At 51.8% G+C, this 20,789-nt stretch overlaps 5 protein-coding genes across 5 annotated transcripts; 2 read left to right on the forward strand and 3 right to left on the reverse strand.

Annotated features, from left to right (window-relative positions):
* Positions 1 to 157: 157 nt before the first annotated feature.
* TRIVIDRAFT_74457 (secretion-associated and ras-related protein) lies at positions 158 to 1,513 on the reverse strand (the record flags this gene model as incomplete). The annotated part of the gene is made up of 5 exons (XM_014094303.1): positions 158 to 704; positions 819 to 884; positions 949 to 988; positions 1,153 to 1,256; positions 1,364 to 1,513. 5 exons carry the CDS (start codon positions 1,380 to 1,382, stop codon positions 364 to 366), a joined length of 570 nt encoding a protein of 189 aa, XP_013949778.1.
* A 984-nt stretch (positions 1,514 to 2,497) lies between these two features.
* On the reverse strand, positions 2,498 to 4,597 carry TRIVIDRAFT_133330 (uncharacterized protein; the record flags this gene model as incomplete). Its single annotated transcript, XM_014094304.1, has 2 exons — positions 2,498 to 4,212; positions 4,279 to 4,597. Coding segments are annotated over 2 exons (2,034 nt in total), but the record flags the coding sequence as incomplete, so codon positions are not given.
* Positions 4,598 to 6,143: 1,546 nt separating this feature from the next.
* TRIVIDRAFT_207309 (uncharacterized protein) lies at positions 6,144 to 7,514 on the reverse strand (the record flags this gene model as incomplete). The annotated part of the gene is made up of 5 exons (XM_014094305.1): positions 6,144 to 6,251; positions 6,290 to 6,587; positions 6,708 to 6,716; positions 7,064 to 7,154; positions 7,484 to 7,514. The coding sequence occupies 5 exons, from the start codon at positions 7,512 to 7,514 to the stop codon at positions 6,144 to 6,146; spliced, it is 537 nt and encodes a 178-aa protein (XP_013949780.1).
* A 6,187-nt stretch (positions 7,515 to 13,701) lies between these two features.
* On the forward strand, positions 13,702 to 14,441 carry TRIVIDRAFT_38411 (uncharacterized protein; the record flags this gene model as incomplete). Its single annotated transcript, XM_014094306.1, has 4 exons — positions 13,702 to 13,803; positions 13,874 to 13,903; positions 14,025 to 14,178; positions 14,245 to 14,441. The coding sequence occupies 4 exons, from the start codon at positions 13,702 to 13,704 to the stop codon at positions 14,439 to 14,441; spliced, it is 483 nt and encodes a 160-aa protein (XP_013949781.1).
* A 499-nt stretch (positions 14,442 to 14,940) lies between these two features.
* TRIVIDRAFT_228611 (uncharacterized protein) lies at positions 14,941 to 17,633 on the forward strand (the record flags this gene model as incomplete). Its single annotated transcript, XM_014094307.1, has 3 exons — positions 14,941 to 15,859; positions 15,911 to 16,369; positions 16,438 to 17,633. 3 exons carry the CDS (start codon positions 14,941 to 14,943, stop codon positions 17,631 to 17,633), a joined length of 2,574 nt encoding a protein of 857 aa, XP_013949782.1.
* Positions 17,634 to 20,789: the final 3,156 nt, after the last annotated feature.

Genomic DNA, 20,789 nt, shown 5'->3' on the forward strand with positions numbered 1-20,789 from the left:
GAAATCTCGATAACCGTCGTATCGTAGCTTAATTCTACCTAGACGAAAGAAAAACACCTAGTTATTTAACCCTTCCCTGGTGCAACGTCTTCGTGATCCATTACCTTCACAAACCATTAATTGCACCAGGAAGGGGGAAAAGACTCCAAGTAAAGTAAAGCAACGGATACGGTATAAATTTCAACATTTAAAAACAAGGTTTCGCCTAAAAAGAGAATGCTGAGTCTCATAAAATAACTCACGACCCAACGCCTCTTGACCTCCTCGGTTTCTCAAATCGAATCGTCACTGAGCCACGACTCATGAGTCCGGTGGCCTCATCATCTCATTCCCATCACCATCGCAAACACACTCCATCTCTTTTTAAACATATTGGGACAGCCACCTGATACCATCGCCGTAGCCCTGTCGCATAACCACGGAGCACATGAAGAGCTCGATAGGTCGGATACCCTCCAGCTGCATCCTGCCCTTTCCGGTCGTCTGGTACAGGCCCAGTTGGTGTCTCAGCTCATCCTCGGAAACGGCATCGGGGTGGTCGATCTTGTTGCCCAGGATCACAAAGGGAACCTTGGAGAGCTCCTCCATGGCCAAAAGGGCGTCGAGCTCGGCCTTGGCCTCGGGGAATCGCTCGTGGTCCTTGGCGTCGACGAGGAAGACGACGCCGTTAACATCGGGGAAGTAATCTCTCCAGATACGACGGGCTAGTAGGTGGAGATTATGGTAAGTATACACGCAAGGTCTAGGGACTCGGACTTGGTGGGGTTGGAATTTGAAAGGGAGGCAAAACAAAACAATCAAAGTAGAAAAAGACATACCCTGCTGGTGACCGCCCAAATCGAAAGTGTTGAATCGAACGTTGCCAATGGCGAGTTCCTCAGAAGCTGCAAATGTGTCAGCACGATTATGGCCTCGTATCGTATGTAAGCCCTGCAGCGGAAAACGTACTAGGGTGGAGAGTAGGTTGCAGAATGGCAACTCGGTCGTTCTATAAGAAACCCCAGCATCATGTTAGAATATCGCATCCCTCACAGCTCGGTTCGTATTTCTGTAACGTAGGAATCGACCATGTGCGCAACAGCCCATCCCGCCGCAGCAGCATGTGTGCGTGTTGCGCCATAATCTCTCCCCCGTCCCTTATCAGCAACGTACCTTGAGCATGTGCAGCAACGTGGTCTTTCCAGCGTTATCGAGACCCAGGAAGAGCAGCTTGGCGTGTTTGTTAAGCAATCCCAAAGACGACAGGACGTCGTAGACTAGAGTGAGCAAGCAAGAAAGGGTCAGTCTCTGCATTGTCGTCGCCGCCGTATGCAAGAGTGCAGCGCAGAAAGTGGCGGAATCAAGGCCAGAACGGAATACATACACCAGTTAACGATCCACATGCTGGGCGATTGATTGAAAAGCCAAAAGGATATGCACTTGTTCGTATCTCAGGCCCTCGATGGTTGACTGATGGGTGCAAGGGCGAAGAAAAGCGCAAAAAAAAGGAACAAGCAAAAGAAGTCGAAGTGTGATGATGTCGATGCAGGCTAGAATGGGATCGGAAAGGACAATCATGTGTTTTACCGCTTGTATGGAAGGCAAGGGACGGGAACACGTGACGTGCCTTGTTGCTCAGGCACCAAACTCTGTGACTTTGAGATGGTGGCGATTCTGCGCGGCCGAAAAGTATATTTTTGTTGGCAGTGCGATTCTAGAGTATCTTACAAAGGATAATTTATGACATATGACAACATATATATAAACGAAAGTTAAATTTCATGATGATGTGTTCTTTTTGGGATTCTTTGCTCATTCTTTTCTTTGCCTGCTTCATAGATCCAACATACGTGGCGTAGATCGAGTCAAACTGGGCTCAACCTCTACGGCTGACGTGGCTTGAGAGCATCCCTTTTATCACTCACCGCGGATTATTTTCTTCCCATTGTATTCTTTCCATACAACAAAGAAAGAGTCACAACAAAGTCTTCACGGTAACGGAGATGGGTTGTTTGAGTTATAAATCTTTTCAGATTCAGTATTACTAAGGTATCTAGTAATAATGCCGACAGCATTCAAATGTCTGCCTCCAACGCCAGCTGAGAACCCGCATCCCAATGCGTCTCATGGTTGTATCCAAAAAGCAGACAAAAAAGCCTTCCCGCCCTGTGTCCGTAGTTGTACTGTTCCCAGTTTGCTTGCATTCCGCTGGTAAAGGGAAATAACAAGATGTTCAAATATATAGATCGTTATGTACAGGAGCCGCCCATCAAAGAGGCTAATCTCCGAGAAAAAATCATGTAATTATATAAAATAGAAAAGTCGTAAAAATCGTAAAGGAAAAAAAAAGAAAAGGAACAAAGGGAAGAAGATTGGACACATGGTCTAATAGGACGGGACTGTGGAACCCATGCCTATTGAATGCTCAACTCCTCTCCAATGCGTATCTCATTTCCATCCGTTGAAAATGCAACAGTGGTCAAAACCATCAGAAAGAAAAACTTTTTCTCCTTTAGCACGAGAGAACGTAGTTGCCCGGGTCCTTCTTACCCGCCATGAGCAACCCAAGTTCTCGCATGCGTTCGGCACCCAGGCCAGGAAGCGGCTTGCGCTCAGGGATCTGCCCACGTCGGGCACGATCGCAATACTTTTGGAAGAACTTTTCCTTGCGGCGCAGGCGCTTCTTCTCAAGGCCCTTGACAATGTCAATGGCACTGCGGATGTGGCCATCAGTGTCAGACGAGGTCTTGGAGCCCTTGGGCTGTTTCTGATGGCGGAAGATAGCTGCGGGTCTGGGCAGGGATTTGGTCTGGGTTAGACCAGGGCGGCCAGCAAGCTGGAACTTGGTGTGTGCACCCTGTCGTGGAGTCTGGATGGGAGTGGCAATGGCCACAGCCTTGGGAGCCGGGGAGCGAGCTCGACGAGGCGACTGGCGGTCAAAAAGAGGCTTAGGGGATCGAACGCGAGGCTTGGGGGCGGGAGAGCCGCGTCGCTTGGGAGGTGGAGAACGGAATCGTCGGGGAGATGTGTTTTCGTTCTTCCGCCTCCTTCGAGCGCGGTCTGTCTCGTTATCGAGATCCTCCATGGCGCCGTGGACCCAAGGATGTTCATCACTGTCAGCAGCAGCCACATAGGCATCCTCTTCATCCTCTTCGTCAAGGTCCGAAGCCGGGAAGCTAGGGTCAATGTCTTGGGGGATAATGCGCAGCTTCTCGTTTCTGCGAGCAGCGAGGCATGAAAGGTAAGCGTCCTCAACGGGTCGATCCTCGTCCAGAGTACCGCACACGAAGTCGGTGCTGTCTGGCAAGTCCGGTGCCTCGACTTGAGGTCCAATGGGGCGAGCCTTGAGGGAACGACGACGGCTGCGCCTGGAGCCAATGGAAGAATCCGAGTGCTCGGTCAAGGAGAGTCGGCGAGCCAAGCGGGGAGTAACCTGGCGGGGGACGGATGGGGCACGGCCCGGCGTCCACATGGCCATGTTTTCGTCCTCGTCATCTTCCTCGTCGGAATCAGCGAAGCCAGTTTCCTCGTCAGTGTGGTAACCGTCGGAGCCGTCATCCGCCTCATCGTCCTCATCATCCTCTTCGTCCTCATCCTCATCCTCATCCTCATCATCGATATCCAAGACATCAAGCTCATCATCCTCGTCGTCTTCATCTTCATCATCATCATCATCCATGGCAGTCTCGGCCTCATCTTCCTCTCGCTCCTCCATCTCAGCCTCCTCTTCGGCTTCAGCTCCTAGACGGCGAAACAGGTTCTCCTTGACCAGGGTATCCGAAATGGTAAGCTTAGCTTGAGTGGAGTCTTGTTGTCGGATCCAGTCATCCTCACGAGCCATGCCACTGGCAAACTCGTGGAACTGAGATCCGTCCTTGATGAGCTCCGTGGATGAAGCACGAAGGAATCGAGGTCGAACAAGCGAAGCCTTGACAGACTGCTGCTGAGCAGGCACGAGTCTCGGAGAGATGGGGACGGGAAGAGTCATGCTCCGCTTGGGAGTGGAGGGCTCAAAGGGCTTGGGGGAAGTCTTTTGTGCAGATGATGGGCGAGCTGTGCAGGCGAACTTGATGCAGCGCTTTGGCGGTTCCTGTGCCAGGGGGGTCTTGAGCGCAGGAGGAGAAGCAGCTGACGGAGCAGCAGCAGGGACGGTTTGTGGCTGAGCCTGAGGCTTGGCAGCACAGGCAAACTGAATGCATCGCTTTCGAGGAGCTTCTTTGACGGGCTCCTCCACTTTCCTGGCGCCGAAGAGGCTGGCAATGAAGCCAGGTTTCTGATCAGCAGCGCCATGGCGAAGACGAAGCATTGACAGGTCCGGGGGAGGTGGGCTGGGTGTATTGGTTCGCGAAGGGCTGGTGAGACCAGTATCGCTGGTCAAATCAGCGGTAGAAGCAATACTAGCATTGCTTACCATGGAACGGCGGCGCTGGCTATAGGCATGGGAAGGGTGGAAAACGTGGTTGTCCTCCTCATCAGACTGTCCCAAGATAGCCTGGGTCAGTAGCGAGGATGCGACCTGTTGTGGGCGAATCGGGGCTCTCTGGAAAGGCAGAGGCTTGGTGGGCGTGGGCATGTACAGCCTCTGTTCTGGGGGCTCGTCAAGGTCCTCAACGAGATCTGAACCTTGCATCGCCCACTCGAGGGCTTGTGAAGAAGGAAGAGTTGCCATGATCGCTATTGTAGGCATTGAGGTTTTGAGGTTGACAAGTGTGGTGAGTGAATTTTGAGTAGGCGGTTGATTTGACTTGTAGGTCGAAAAAAAGAGATCCAGGAATAGCAATAAGGGTGTCGTTCAACGTCCTGATTCTGCTAAAAGAGCAGGGCCAAGGAGATAGTAGACAAGAGTTCAAGGCGGCTCAACTCGAGAGGGGTCGGAGGGTTGTGTCGTAGCAAGGCAAAGCGTGTAAGCCGACACAAGGCTTGCAGCTGGGGCGAGAACAAGTTCTCGTAACAAAGATTTGTCCCTGAGGACAGCGATGCTATAACATCAAAACAAACATGATCAATACCTAAAGAGTCGAGCAAAGGTAGTGGATGTGAAAGGACTAAGAAGCCTTTTTGGGGCCCGCGCGTGTGGTATAAGTGTGATTGAGCGGGCGGAAGGCCAGTCCACTTTAAGCAGCGCAGTGTGGTGATCCGGGGGGGGCAGACTCGCAGTCGAATCAACGCAGAGAAACGATAAAAAAGGGTCTTGCAGTTACGGGCGTGCGATTATAGAAGCAGAGGAGCCCTTCTTGGCAGATTCCGGATGACGTCCGTCCAGATGTGGCGTGGCGGACCTGACACGACAGAAGCCGGGAGGTCGGTAGGGGTGTGACGAGGCGTGGACGTAGACGCCGGTGCAGGGATCTGCGATGTTTGGGGAGATGGAGATGGATTTGGACGTGGATTTTGGACAAGACAAGGCAAGACAACAGTCTCAGACACTGCAGTGGCAAGCGCAAGTATCCGCGTTGCTTTGCGCACTCCGCTGTGTCTGGACGAGACGCCGAGAAAGAGGAGGTTTGCGAGAAAAGACCAGAGGCCGCCACTCACACAGTGAAGAGAAGGAGAGAAAAGACGAAAAGACAGGTCGGCGGCAGAACGATTCGAGAGCGCCTGAAAAATGGTGAGGGATAATCGTAGCTGATCTGCCGCCACTGCAGACTAGCACAAAAGCATCCATCCTCTTTCTCATCTTCGTACGGAGTACAAGCACAAAAACTGGGCCTGGGGGATGGAGGGAAGGCCCCAGAATAATGGAAGCCCATACAGTGCGATTTTTATGAGCTGCACGTTGCTAGCCATCCTGTTTTGGAGCCTCGTGCCGCTCAGGACTGCATCATTCTGGGGTGCAAATGAGCAACAGCGGGCTGGAGGCACAGTGTGCACAGTGTGCGGGCGTCGCAGCAAGGACGGGCACGAGCACGGTGGGATGCACAGTCACAAGCACAAGCACAAGCACAAAAAGCACCTGAGCAGCACAGAGTTGACAAGTTACAGAACCGTGTGGGGGCAGAAGGGGTGAACGCAAGACTTAGGGGGGGTTCGCAAATTGCCAGGAAGAGGAGCCACTGAGTGGTTTTCCTTGGCGCTGGGCTGGTTTGATTCGCAGCGGCAGCGTCTCTGCTATGTCCTCACGGGCTTTTTTTTTTTTTTTTTTGTTCTGGCCTTTCCGCTTCGTCTCATTCGGTATGGCGTGGCTGAGCGCCACCTCGATTCGCTGGCCGCAGGGCTCCAGCCGGCGAATGGCCAGCGCTGTTAGTGCCTGTACTGGATTGTACTGTAGCGGACTGGCAGCACCGTTACAGGGCCTGCGCGCCAGCCATACAACTGCCAACGGCGTGCGGGTCGCTGCTGTGAAATTTCTCAGGCCCGCGCTGGACGCAGAAAATTGGCGAGCAGCGATCGGCCGGCCGAAGCCAGCGACTAGCCCCAAGCCGCTAGCCAGAAAGAAGCCCGTGTCGTCATGGTGCGGCCAAAAGGGCTTGAATTTACCTGGCGAACGCATAGCGCATCGTGCTGGAGTAGGGCATCCGAAGTAGGAGGGTGAGCTGATGATTGCCTGCCATCCACCAGAATTCAAGCCCATCCATCCATCCCAGCTTCCACGGAGAAGAGGCAAACAGCTAGTTAGTTGATCAATCACTCAGTCAAGCAATCAGTCAAGCAGACTGACAGACAGGTGGTGGGAGGGGGAGCAGGAGGGGGGCCAAAAGGGGAGAGGCAATTCAATGTCTGCCACTTACAGTCTGGCGCTGTAGCATTACGAATTACGAAGTCCTTGGTTAAAACAGCAACAAGGGGAGGCGAAGTGTTTCCTCTCGATATGCCGCTCGCTTCCCCGCTCGCATCTGCATTTCAGCACACAGCTGCCACTGTAAAAGCGTCGGTGCCCTTGTCAGGGGTGCGCGCACAGGCTGCACGAGAGCGAAAGGAGCAAGCTGCTTTCCCATGGAGATCTCAGCTTCGCATGACTAGCACCATGTGTATCGATGTTGCAATCACGCTACTCCGTCTTTCTTGTCCATATTTGCTCCGTAGCGGCTCCCGAGCACCGGCGGTACATGTTCCGTACATGCAGCCTGTGGCATTTGCTCCGTACCTTGCAAATTTCCGCGTTGCCTCGTCCTTGAGGCTGGGAGCCAATGTCTCACCCGATTGTCGCTTAACTGCCCGGCCGCCCTGGCTCTGCGCTATTCGTGTTAAGCATATATCGTGCAAGACATGTTTCTCTCGTGCCAGTAAAACTGTCCTAGACAGAATGGATACGAGGATTCGAGGCCCTGTCGTGCGTACCGCACAATGCAAAACTTGCAGTGCTTCCCATACCGGCTACAGCTCGGGTACCTGAGGCCATGTACGTTGGTGCTGTACGACTCTCGTGAGCATTCGCCTATGTGCGTACATCAAAGTACGCATGGCAACGGGATGTTCGCCATATGGTACATACTCGTACAGTGCCGCACTGGTATATCCGTACCAAGAGCGACAAGCGAGAATTGACCCAGCCGTCAAATCTTACCGCTAAACAGATCCTCCTTGGCAAATCTCATGTTTGATTACATGGGTAGCACAGGAATAGAACGGGCAAGAAAAGGGAGCCTCAGGCGCCGGAATTTGGAAACAGCCTCAAACTCGCCATCATGTGAGGCTCAGCAAGCACCCAGGGCGTCGAGTCACCCGGCGCCAAGTGACGAATGGCATTGGATGCATTGCTTGCAAATGCACACAACAGGCCGTAAGATTGTTTTTATGCAACTGGTTAGCGCATCATGATGACGGGAGACGAACCCACTGGGCTCCCCAATTCCATCCTATCCCATCCTGTCCTATTCTTAGGTCGAGGGAAGGCAAGGGCCTTGTTTTCTGGCAAGATATTGCCTCATAGTAAAAGGCGCGCGAACATGAACCCTTAGCGCGGCGCTGCCAGGGTCATTTGGCGCGTGAGCTGGGGGTGCTTGCTCTCATGCCCGGAACAAAGCTGTGTTGCTGTGCGCCATCACAGAGCATCAAGCGAGAGAGCCGGCTCCGCTCACAAGGCAGAGGGAAAGGCCTTGGTCCAACTCACCGCCCGGTGCAAAATGGGCCGTGCTGGTACTCAGTGTACTGTACTCCGTAGGTCAGCCCCGTTTGGCATTTCGAACACCAATGGAACAACAGAAGCGTGAGAATGATTGAGGCCAACAAGGATGATGCTCATTGCCCTTCAGGGGAGCCGTCAGCAGGCGAGGCTCACTTCCGCGCCTAAAATAACAGCTCTGCGCCATGATATAACCAGATACGGGAGCCGTGGTAACCTTGGTGATACATACTTTGTAAGTAATGCAACTGCGTGACCAGACGTACAAGTCCCATTGCTTGCTGAATTGGCCAATGAGTGGCAGGTTCTGGTATCTTGACAGATCCCGGCAGAAACATCCAATCAAGTCCAGCTTTGTGTTTCGGCTGCTGCTAACGGCAGCGCATTAATCAGGAGATGCAGCATGTACGAGCATGAATGCATCTCGCTTCACTGTGAGGGGCATGTGCGAGTACTGTGAGGGACCCTCGCCTCGGGCCACAGCCGAGTGAAAGCCGTGCCAGCCTGCAGCTCTCACAGGTAGCTTCGATTTGTTCGGCTTGGGCGCGTTCTCCGCAGAACCAGTAACATTTTGCGCGTTGGCCGTCGTGGAATCGCACTGTCTCAGTACTCTGTGCCTAGGCGGCCCGTCTCGATCAAAGACGCCATTTCCGAGGTCCCTCCACAGTCTTCTTCAGTCGCAACTTGCCGTTGAAGCGAAGCGCGAAAACGCCACTAGCCAACGGCCGCATTCGGAGGGATGTGGCAACGACTCAAGTGCGCAGAAGCTCCTGTGAGGGTTGCCAAACAGAGTAACACACAGTCGAGTCCAGACCTGTGTAGACAACGACTCATTAGCTCCAACCCCGTACCAACCTGTACGAGTACAGTAAGAGCCATAACAGAGGACTGATGGGTCTTTTTTTCTTTTTTCTCGTCCCCTCTAGGCCGCTGGAGCCGCGAGCTTCATCGACCATCTCGCAGAGGCTCGGTCTTGCCGGTGTTCCCCCGGCATCTATACATCCTTCAGCCTCAGGACGTGAGATGACCGCGTTCCGTCCTCCAGCCGGATTGGCAAATAATCAAGGTCCGTCCTCCGTCTATTCCGTTCTCCACGGAGCCGAGGTTGTTGAGCGCGTCGCCCCTTTACACGCATTTCCTCGCTCCACCCAAACTCTGCCTCTTCCCCCGGTCATCCCGCTTGCACAAAGGTAGGGGAAAGGGAGGCACAGGCTGGGTTAGTGCTGTAATGGGCCGGCGTGCATGAGACCCTATTTCGATATTGCATGCACGAGCTGCTCCCTACCCCATACATACAAGTAAAGGGGACGATTTGGATTCGCCAATGTTTGTCATCGCGTGGCGCGCTGACCGATATTGACATGTAGCTCAAGCTAAACTTCGCACGCAGCGATCACAGCCAGCTGCGCCATGACGCCAAGCGTCTGTCAAACAATGGCACCAAAAAAAATTCACCAAAAATCGAGTATTTGAAAAAGAGAGGGCAATGGCCGCCATCACTCTAGAAGGGTCGATCAGGCTGCTGGAATGCACCCCCCTTATCAAAGACCATCCATGTTGCAGCCGGTTGGACGCATGCAAATCGCAAGTGACACAGCAAATGGAACCACGTTGCCTTCGCGTATCATGCTCCGGATCCATGCCGAGCAGCCAAAGCTCATCACCCGGCTGCATGCAGTAATCTCTCAGCCAGAAGCTGCAAGTTGGGCGTTGCATGCACAAAGTATGCCAATGGGCTCAGGGTGAGACATGGATGCCACCCAAGGCGCAGTCAATAGATGCGATCCCACTCGGCGTCTCCAGGACATGTCGACATGACGAAAAAGGGAAATAAACAGGACAGAAGACAAACTACCGTCGGAGCCGGTGCATGCAGCTGATCCCTTCCGAGAGCTGCAATCCGCCGCCACATCCGCCCTTAACACGTTCAGATCGGCAGGAGGGCTTGAATAGAAGGCGTTGTCTGGTCCGAAAGTGGACAAGTTCGTCATACAACACGTACTACTGGGTATGAAGCAGCAGACATCAGAGTGACAAACCCCCAAGTATGCGAGCCCAACGGTTGCCACAAGACATCCAATGCGAACTGCAGAGGCAGCGCGGGGGTGGGAGAGAAGGCTCGCATTGTCGTCAGCGGCCATTCGGGTCAGCAGCCATTGGGAGCCAGCTCTACGCCAGAATAGGCGTCGAGCCCGACACAACCAGAGCTCCATGATACCACGTCGCTTTGCGCGGTTCGCCCCTCATAATCTTCAATTTCTCTCAAAACGACGAGTCGACCCAGTGCACTAATGTGGCAATGTGGTTCGAAAACCCCACGGACGGCTCAATGGGATGGGCTGCACAAACCCCGCATCGTCTCGAGTGCTTTCTGCTTTGCTCAATACGGCCACGAATTAAAGGGACTGACTGGCTGGGCCAAGGGATGCGCATCCCGCGTGAGAATGCGTACGCAGCCCGTCGAATAGCCAAACACAGCTCGCCGTCTGGAGGCTGTGGGAAATGATGCCACCTTGTTGGTAGCTCGGCCGCATTGCCCGTGCATGCTGCACAAGTTAGCACGCACCTTACATGTCAGGCCTTCCCAAAGCGTCGGCGTACCTCGATCCAGAGACGTCGCGATATATTATCATGCACATGCTCCTGGCATCAAGACGCAGGGTATGGACCCTTCGTAAAGAGACAGCCAATAGACAGCCTCGCGACTTACGGGGCACGGGCTAGAGCAAGGCCTTGTCGCCTCGTTCACCAGCCACGGACATAAGGCATTTGCGGGTTAACGTCGGCCTCAAGGAGAGAGGCCTCAAGGAGATGCCTTTTAGCCTCAGGCATCAGAAGCTCATTTCCTGCTGCCTGTACTCCGTAGTCGTAGTCTTGGCTGCCGTTTGGCGGTGAGAGTCAGGGCCGCGCATGAGCCAATGGCATCTCGCATGCCTGGACTGACCGTCAACAGCCCTTTTCGGCCACCATACATAATGATATGCTCCGTAATGCTCCGTGGTACCAGAATTACACGTCCGCGCTGCTTGTCCGTACTCTTGGGAACAATAGTTGCTCCGTAACTGCAATTGGTCCCTTTACGGAAGTCCCCTTAATACAACGACATGTGCCGGTGGCGCACAGCAACGATGCGAGTTTGATACGGTTAATTACACCGTTCTGGCACCTACAACCTGGGCCATGCACCAAGCAGTACTAGTGGTCCTGGCTGCTTATGTAACCCAGATGTTCACTTTACACCCGGCAACGGCTGTGTCTACTACAACTAGTATGTACAAGTATGACTGACAGCTTATGCTGAATTCAGATATCATGAGAGACATGAGTTTGTCTCGCACGCCCTCCAGGAGGAAAATAAAGTAGTCCACTAGTCTGATGAATGCAGAGAGAGACATATGGTCATCCTCAATCCTGAGACATGCACTCTCAGTCAATTGACTCATTCTATAAGCTTAAAATAGGACGGCCTGGACTGAGCATGAACCAGATTCCCAGAGTCATCGTCTCAAGACGTGTAAACACGCAAAACACATGTTGTCAATGTCTCTTTAGCGATTGGCCAGGACAGCAAATTCCACTGAGACATGCCAAGCGCAAATTAATCAGTTTGAGCCAGAAGCCCACTCTCGATGAAGCTAGATTGACAAGAGCTCCCCCGATACGGCACAATTGCAACGGCCAAAAGCTCAAGCTTGGAGATTTGACGGCCAGCACAAGAATTAGCGGCCTCGCCTGTTCTCGGGTGTTTAATTGTTTCCTTTACCCAAGGGGGCAGACATAGTAAAATCGAGGTACACAGTGTAATGTGGCCGCTCTTCTTTTTTCTTTAGTCCCCAAGCCACCCGCTAGTTTGGTGAGACTGTGCTTCTTTTTGTTGGAAAATTTTGTTCCAAATTTTTTTCCCTCGCGCTTTCGCTAGTAAAACAGGCGCTCCGATGGGGCAGCCCACCGAGGACACCGGTCTCTAGCGGTTGAGAGCGGGCTCTAAGAAGATGGGGAGAGAGAGAGAAAAAGTTCAACAAGGAAAGAAGAAGAGAAAAAAAAATTGACGCACTAAATGTTGGGGCTGGAGAAATTCCCCCTTCGGCGAGATTCTTGATTTTGGGGCTTTTCTTTCTTTCCTCTTTTGGTCCACCTTGGAGGTGAGGCTGTTGTACCCATGCTCGTACTCAGCTCGTCCCCATTTACATGCTCGTGCAACTTGGCTCATACCTGTAAGCCCGTATACATTACAAGATACACACGAGATCATACTTGTTTTAAGACTCTCGTATCAATAAAAGGGGGCGGCTCGAACCCGTATTGGACGAAGAGCAGCGGCCGCACATGCTGTCTTGGCTTCAACCAAATCCTACTCTCCGCCCGTCTCTCTGAGACATATCCATAGTCTAGATTTCTTGTCCTCGAGCCTTGAGCAATGGCAACTTGACGCGAAGTCACCCTTTTCTCTTGGCAATTGTGAATCAACGTACGTTGACATGCCGCGCTGTCGCAAAAGCAGTGGAACATCGCGGGTGGCACAAGCAGTAGACAGGGCAGAGCGATAACGGAGTTGAGGGAGAGAGTTTGACGGGAAAACTCAAAACTGTATGGCCACCCGGGAGGCCATACACCATTCCAGATGGTGAACCACGTTACTATATATCTTGGGCAAAGCTAAAGCCACAAAGGATTCTAGGCCCCTTCAGCTGCCTGTGGCACCCGACAGAAATGCCATTCGCATGTGCTGGATGGCATAGTATAGACCTGACTGGACCAGAGGATTGTCGGAGTTCGTTGCCGACAGTGAGCTGATGTTTGAAAGGCATGGAGCTAAGGTAGAGGCAGAGTTACTATCGTCATTCCACATCCATCCCTCTTGTGAAGATGGCGTGCTTTCGGTGCCATGGCCAACGATAGTCTCCTCGAAGTCGTCTGGTTCAGCTGGCGACGAGTTTTCGCCGTTGAATACTACTGTAACACCCCGACGGCAATTATCCGCCAGAAAGATGTGTGCTAAAAGACGAGGCAAGTTCTATGGGAGCGAGGAATTAGTAGACTTGCATAAGATATGTTGCCTCCAGTCCGGTTTTCCGAAGCTCTCATTGTCGAATAAGTTCGGGTCTACCCAAGCTCCCGTTGTAGGTTATGAGATGACTTCTGCGGCGAAGATAAAATCTAACTAGTTCCTAAATAAGCATGTCAATTGGCTTTGCCTAATATGAGCATTGATTTAGTTTTCGTGAGCTTGATATATGTATTTTCTTTTCTTAATCCCGGGGGCTCGGGTTGCTAATGGTGATGCATCGTCGTCAAATCGCATGTAGTCTTAAACGGAAACCTTTGCAAATTTCAATGGTAAGTTGTGATACATCCCCTTCCCCAGCGATGGAAGCCTGAGATACAATCTCGTCTGCCACAATGCACTTGTATCAGCATTTCGTAATTTAATCAAATATGACATCTGGAAACATATTTCACGCTTCTACCAAGTCTCCCATCAAGATCACTCCACGAGTTCATTCAAGACTTAAGTTGCAATATCACGTGTTCTCTCACGTGCTGTGCGGCAGGCGATTTTCCCGCTAGCCGAATTAACGACTGCAGTCCGGCAAAGATTCGTGCCAGCGGCTTCAATTGAGCTCACCACAAGCAACGACTCAATCGTCCTCACAGTCACCATGAACTCCCTCCGTGTTGCCCGTGCGGCTCTCCGAGCTCGCCCTACAGCCATGCGAGTGGCCATCCAGCGGAGAGGATACGCCGAGGCCGTCCCCGACAAGGTGAGGATGCTCCAGATCACTCGAATCTCAAGGCCTGGAATTTATATATCGCTAACTGAAATTTTTGTAGATCAAGCTGAGCTTGGCTCTGCCTCACCAGGTATGAATCCTACACCGCGAGAAGTCGACTTTTACCGAATATGCGATCCGATTGGGCTGGTGTGGAGGAAATGCGACAGTCAACGGATGTTCTCGGTGCTAATTGCCGCAATGCTTTGCAGTCCATCTACAAGTCTCAGGACGTCGTCCAGGTCAACATCCCCGCAGAGTCTGGTGAAATGGGTGTCCTCGCCAACCACGTTCCCTCCATTGAGCAGCTCAAGCCCGGCCTGGTCGAGGTTGTTGAGGAGTCCGGCCCCGCCAAGCAGTTCTTCCGTACGTGATGACCCCTCCGAGTGTGCGACTATATGAACGACACAAGACTGATGAGCGCCCGTATAGTGTCTGGCGGCTTCGCCACTGTTCAGCCCAACTCCGTCCTGAGCATCAACGCCCCCGAGGCTTACCCCCTGGAGGACTTCAGCGCTGAGGCTGTCCGCGCTGGTATTGCCGAGGCACAGAAGGTTGCCAGCGGCAATGGCAGCGAGCAGGATATCGCTGAGGCCAAGATCGAACTGGAGGTGCGTGGAGCAGTTTGACCTGAAAGTTGACAACCATAAACTAACATTCCGTTACCAGATCCTCGAGACCCTTGCCACCTATGTCAAATAAACGATTATAGAAATATAACCCTTGTACAACTTTTATACCTGTCTTTAGCGCAGAGCCAAACAATTGACTGAAGTTGTGGTACTGTCATATGAAGAAAATCAAAAGTAGACATCTGCTGCATCCTGCAAACTCCTGGGAAATGCGCCTTGTACCTATGTAGCAGCTCCTAAACATACTAATGAAACGAAATCACTTCTCTCTTCTTTCCTTATAGTACATAGTAAGAGCGCTCTTGCCTCTTGGGCTACCTGCCTTGGACGCACAAGGTAACTCATCTTGCTTTGCTCCTGTATATCCCTCTCTTTTGTTTTTGGCACCTACTAGTAATGCTCTCGTCTGAATGCTTCTGCTCCCCACGATTCTTCATAAGCACACCCATGTATTGTCTATTTTGGATCTTAGTTTACTGCTTATCCATCAACCATCATGGCATATCCCGCGTCCAGTGAGCCTACAACTCCTCTTAGAGGTGCTATATCGTTTGATGGCGTTCCAGAAGACCTGGTACCCTCTGGCTTCGTCGAGTCTCGCATACGGCAGCTCAACACAATGTCGAGCTACGACAACTTAAAAGTCCAGAATTCACCTTATGCTGCGAATACGCGTGAAGGCGTGGATGTTTGCAGCCCGGCCTGTCAGCGGACGCGGGTCGAAGTGTCTGCTTCGCCTCCGGTTGGACATTCGTACCCGGGCTTGAGGATTAATGACAATCATAGCGATGACAACCGAGTTGCTTGGGAGGTTGCATCGACGAGTGCCCACATGTTTAACGTCAAGCCGAACTTGAGAGCCTCGAGATCGAGCAATTCTTTGGGATTGCAAAGCCCGACCCGAGGTCCAAGCAAGTTCCGAAGTTTGCAAAGATCAAACCAGTCTGGCGCCAACGAAACCGAGGATACGAAATCGGGCTTCAAGCTTTCCAGACATTCTCAAGTCAAGCCCCAAGCATCATCTTCGAATATTCAGACAATACAAGAAGCCCCGGGCAGCTCTAGAAAAGAGCAACGAGATGTACTGGAGATGTTTGACATGTATGGAGTCTCCCGGCCAGAGGGCTGGCTGTCGGATGAGAGAGATCGACAACAGGCGTCAGGGATGAAAACTGTCCAAGTATGCCACTCCTGTGGTGGATATTTACACACACGAGCGCGATGTGCGAGATGTGGGCATGAGTTCTGCTCCAAGTGCAAGACAGAGTTAGTGGGTGACCTGTTTACAAATCTTTCGGCAGGCCGAGACCACGGGCCGGGCCAGCAGAAGTTGAAACAAAAGACATGGCAACAAGGGGTAACTCAAAGCCGGAGTCTTGCCAATCTATCCGAGCCTGTGCTTGACGGAGAGAGAAGTAAGTTGCACACAGCCACAATGTGGGAGAAAACAACTGATATACTGGCAGAGAAAACCCATCAACTATCTCATTCAAAGAGCCGTGACTCTATCACGGGCTATCCTAAAGAAAGCCGACTGGGCCATGCTGAAGCGGAAAGACGAGCACGCCAACAATTTCGATATGAACGCCGGCATCGCCTGGATAAATCCTATAGTGAAATGACCATCTCTGAGCAGTGTTCTGATTGTCCGACTTGCCATGTCAACAGCGACCCTACCAGGCACAGTATCTGCTGCGTTGCTCGGCATTCTCCGTCAAAGTGGCAAGTTGTTGGTCAAGCCAATACAAGCATTGAAGAAGCATCCTATAAGCGTGGCTCCAAAGATTCCTTCGAATCTGCCAGTCGGAAACACGATGCTGAAATACGTACTGCTCATGCCACCTCGCTCTCGTCTGAGTATAGAACTCCACAGCCCTTCTTGACGCGGCAGCCAGGAGGTGAGATTCCGTCAGAGGATAGAGCTAGTGAGTATCGATCTCGCGACATATGAAGATCCTTGTATTGTAGCGGACTGACAAATGTCAATATATAGGGGGCAAGAGTGTACCACCCTCACAGGAGCCACACTCTCAAGGTATGTGGTCCAACGACGACAAGCAAACTTCGCCTCGACGAAGAATAGACGGTCTTGGGGACGAAACCGCCACAAAGACTTTGAAAGCGATTCTCAGTTTACACACTTTGGACCAAGACACTTTTTGGACTTGTTCAGAAGGCCAACACACGTCCCAGCAAGCCAATCTGCCTCACTCGCTTGAAAATGATAACCAAAATACACCGAAATCGTCCCTGGTGGGAGCTTACCATGAGAGTATACATTCGGCAGATTTAAAAAGATCACAGGCATCATCATCAGGCAACGTCATGTGGAAGACTCCAACAATTCGTATCTCGTCATCTGGAGAATACAATGACGTACGAGAGACTCTGCAAGATGTCATGTATGATGAGCAGATGAGGGGTGCTGGGGAACAACAACCCCAAGGGGTATCACAAGTGATGATGGGCTCGCCCGTTAGAAGAATGAATGACTTGACACCGAAAAGGGAGGTCAGAGAAACACTTGGCACACGAGATTCACCAAAGAAAGTTATTAGTACAAGCAAGAGTCCCCAGCGAAACATCGAGTCCTCCGATCCTTCAACATGGAAACAACAACTGAGAAAGATCAACGACACGCCGGCATGGATGGATAGCTCCCCAGGCAAAGAGTATACGTTGTTGACATCAGACTCTGGAAGGCATCTTTGCCAATCTCCAGCAGCAGTTACCCTTGATGAAGAAGCTCTCTCCAACTCATCAGCTCAGCACAATACTAATGACGAAGAACAAATATCCACGGGATACAGGTGGATGGAATCTACAAGCAATGTCCCAAAAAGTAACCAGGCAGGAGATGATATGAAAGAGCCGGCGACTCCTTTTGATATTCCTAACAGCAATTCTGAGATGCCCATAAGTCGTCACACTTGCGAATGGCGCTCGCGGTATCTGGGTCTTAGTGCTGCGTTTGATAAGCTGAAAATCGAACTGGATATTGCGCTAGAGCACCAAGCGAGTCAAGGCGTTGCAGATGGGGAAACGGGGAATGCTTCGCATCAGCATCAGTATAATGATTACGATGGAATCGAGGGGTTGACCATCATTGTGCACAGAAGATGCAAGGAGGATTTGGTTCTCAACACAGATTTGAGAGAAGAAGAACTCGCTCGTGTGGAAGAACAATAAGCGCAGGCACTCATGACGGCCAAACGATAAGCAGTGGAGAGTGTGTGCTATGTCTAAAATACAATCATAAGGGAGTATTCATTATGGTGGCGAGACGCTGTATGCATTGGTTTGGTAGTCTAGTGCCCGAATATGAGACAGTCGATAGATTAACATGATATCAATCATCACATACTTGGTAGCAAGAAGAAGTATTGTGATGCCATAAATCCGATCTGTGATGGCATGCGTGAAGAGTAGGTACTTGTCATGTAGAGCAGAGACGAAGTTTGGCAGAGGGGGTGCCTTTGTCCTACTATTTCCACTCAAAGTTCTATCCTTTGCGTGCATCAGCATCACTACGTAGCTAGTTCGATACTGCCTGACATGCTGGGCGCTCTATCGATGTGTGCGAGTTGTTGTTTGCACTAGAATAACCCGTTCAGGGGGCGAATCTTGTGATGACTGACTGGCCGATCCGTTAGGCAACTACGGATAAAGGGGGGCGTGTATCTACATTTTGATTCCAGACAAGTTGTCATGGCGGACTTGGACAGCATGGAGAGAGATGACAGTCGGATAAACAACTCTGAGTCATTTTGGTCCCTGAGGTAACTGAGTGATTCTACGAGTACTACGCACTCATGGCTGATATCTGATATCCCGACGTGAAATTTTGAGGGGGAGGAGGCGGGATCTTGTCGCATTTTGGAGTTGATTCACCGCAACACGACAAGGCTCGTCATGCCGTCTGCATGTGCATGTGTCCAAAAAGTTAAAAAAAAAAAAAGACAAAAAAAGAAAAAGGAAAAAATACAGAAAAAAAAAAAAAAAGAAAAAAAGATGTCAAATCATGAACCTTTGCATTACCCATTGCTCACTGTCACAAGGCCTGATAAGAGAGACGACGTGGATGGGGGACCGGGACATCCCGTGGACAAGAATCAAGCAAGCCCTCCCTCCCAGCCCCCTTGATTTTTCCCTCTCTCTCTCTCTCTCTCTCTCTCTCTCTCTCTCTCTCTCTCTCTCTCTCTCTCTCTCTCTGTTCTCTTGCCCTTGGCCTTGGCCCTCTCTCTGCGGTTGGGCAGACGTACGCGTTACAGGCAGATGCGGCAAAGAAGGATGATCCCCATGGATTTGCCGCTGTCATGGATGCACTAGGTCCCAAACCTGGGCGATCGCGGCGCCCAATGAGGGCCGTAACGCCTGAGGTCGAGACGGCTATTTGACGAGAGCATCACCGGACTAGTAAGCGCCCTTGATGCTTTAGTGCTGGGGGTTGGGGGCAAAAGATTGCTATTCCCAGCGTGGCTTTGCGTCCAAAAGCAGGCAGGGTATTGCTGCAGTATACTTGTTTTTTTTTTTTTTTTTGTCTTTTTTTTGGGGGGGATCTGAAGTGCTGTAGTAATACTCCGTGCTACCAGGTGCCTAGCAAAGAACCGCGGACCCATGGCACCATATTGTTTATGCTTGTACTCCGTACAGTAGTATCATATGCCGGTTTTGCTTTTCTTATAAATGGGAGGTTGGATCACACGCCGGAATATCCACACGCATGAAATGTACCTTGTTCGGACATGGGGAAAGGCCATTCGCTGGCAGAATGAAAGGGAAAGAAAAAACAGCCTGACAACACGCTGCTGTTGCGCCCGCTGGCAATGCTACTCTGGCTGTTGCACGTGGGAAAGAAGATGAGGGACAACGTACTCCGTATTGCCGTTGAATTTTCTGGGGCTTCTCTTTGCGACGGGGAAGGCTAGGCAGGGCCATGGCACGAACCCGGGGAACGAGATATGCTTCTGTGTGGTGTACTTGGTGTCAAGTAGTATTAGCACAAGTACCTGTTCAGGCTGTATGTGTATGTATGTAGAGACTGGGAAGGCTGTACAAGCTAGTGTCGTCCTTTGCAACAGTACTCCGCGTTTCCCAATGCTGTTTGAAGCAAGTGAAGGATAAACTTGCCAAACTACCCCCAATCCCAATCCGTGTGGACCGCAGCTGGAACAAAAAAAGAAACCAAAAGGGGCGGTCTGCGGGAAGGACACGGCCTTGGAGGGGTCCTCGGGGCTCAAGGTTTGGGGGGATAGGCATACTCGCACTTGCGCAGCTGCAGAAGAAGAAGAAAAGGGAAAGTTTGAACAGACAAAGAGCAGAGGGCTACTATTCTTGGATGTTTGCACTCTCATCTACGACGGTTGCTAGGGGTGAACGCAACGAAGCGGTGGGAAGGTCGAGAGCCGAACAGGGCAAGCTGTACTCCTACATGGAGTCCGAGTATCAAGCAGCCGTCGTGATGAGGCCATCGTGAGACTTGAGGCTCCCCCTCACAAACCTCACCGACTTAGAGAGACGAGGGTGATGGACAGTGTCGGTTAGGGGGGGAAGAGGCCCTAGTCAGCTATGCCAACACACCCATGTCAGCCCAACAGCGGGACAGCCCTTTTCAGGTTGCCAGCACGCCGGGTCCATTCGTCTGCCTCGCAGGATCAGCAGGGTTCGGTCGTGTGGGGAGCTGATAGTGCTAGTACAGGTAGCCAGTTAGTCGAGTTGACAGCACACACACGAGGCTTCACCAGGACTGAGGTGGCAGAGCTTGACAGGACGGAGTTGCCATCCGCGATGCGGGCAAAACCCACCAGGGAGACGGGCATGCCGCTCAGCGTGGCATGGATGGATCCAAGTGTCGAGCATCTCTGGTCCGTCTTTGGGGGCCCTTGTCTCGCGGCTCGCGGCTCCAGCTATCGTTCGTTTGCTGAAGAGAGCGCGGAAGCCCGTCGATTAGTCACCGGCATCATCATTCTCATCATCATCGTGTTTGCGCCTGTGGGGGGGTAGCCGTAGCCGTAGCTCGAGAAGCAGAAACTCATGGCCCTGCTGGGTGTGAGAGAAAAGAACGCGAAGAGGGTCCTTTTGACGCTGCTTGCGGTGGATCGCAACTCGAGCCATGTACCGGTACATCGCGGTCGAGACATCATATTCTGCTACCGCCTTGTAGTACGAGTAGTATTCCATTATGCTCTGCCACAGCATCTAGAACGGGGTTTGCTGCGCGACAAAGTACGTACAGGACGCCCTGCGTCTGGCTCGGGTCAGCATCTCGTTCTCTCTTCCATCCCCCGTCCTTATTCGTACTGTAGACGAATAGTAAGTCAACGCACACGCCGCGAGAAGAGGAAA

The sequence above is a fragment of the Trichoderma virens genome (assembly GCF_000170995.1).
Source record: "Trichoderma virens Gv29-8 chromosome Unknown TRIVIscaffold_92, whole genome shotgun sequence".
Classification (NCBI taxonomy): domain Eukaryota; kingdom Fungi; phylum Ascomycota; class Sordariomycetes; order Hypocreales; family Hypocreaceae; genus Trichoderma; species Trichoderma virens.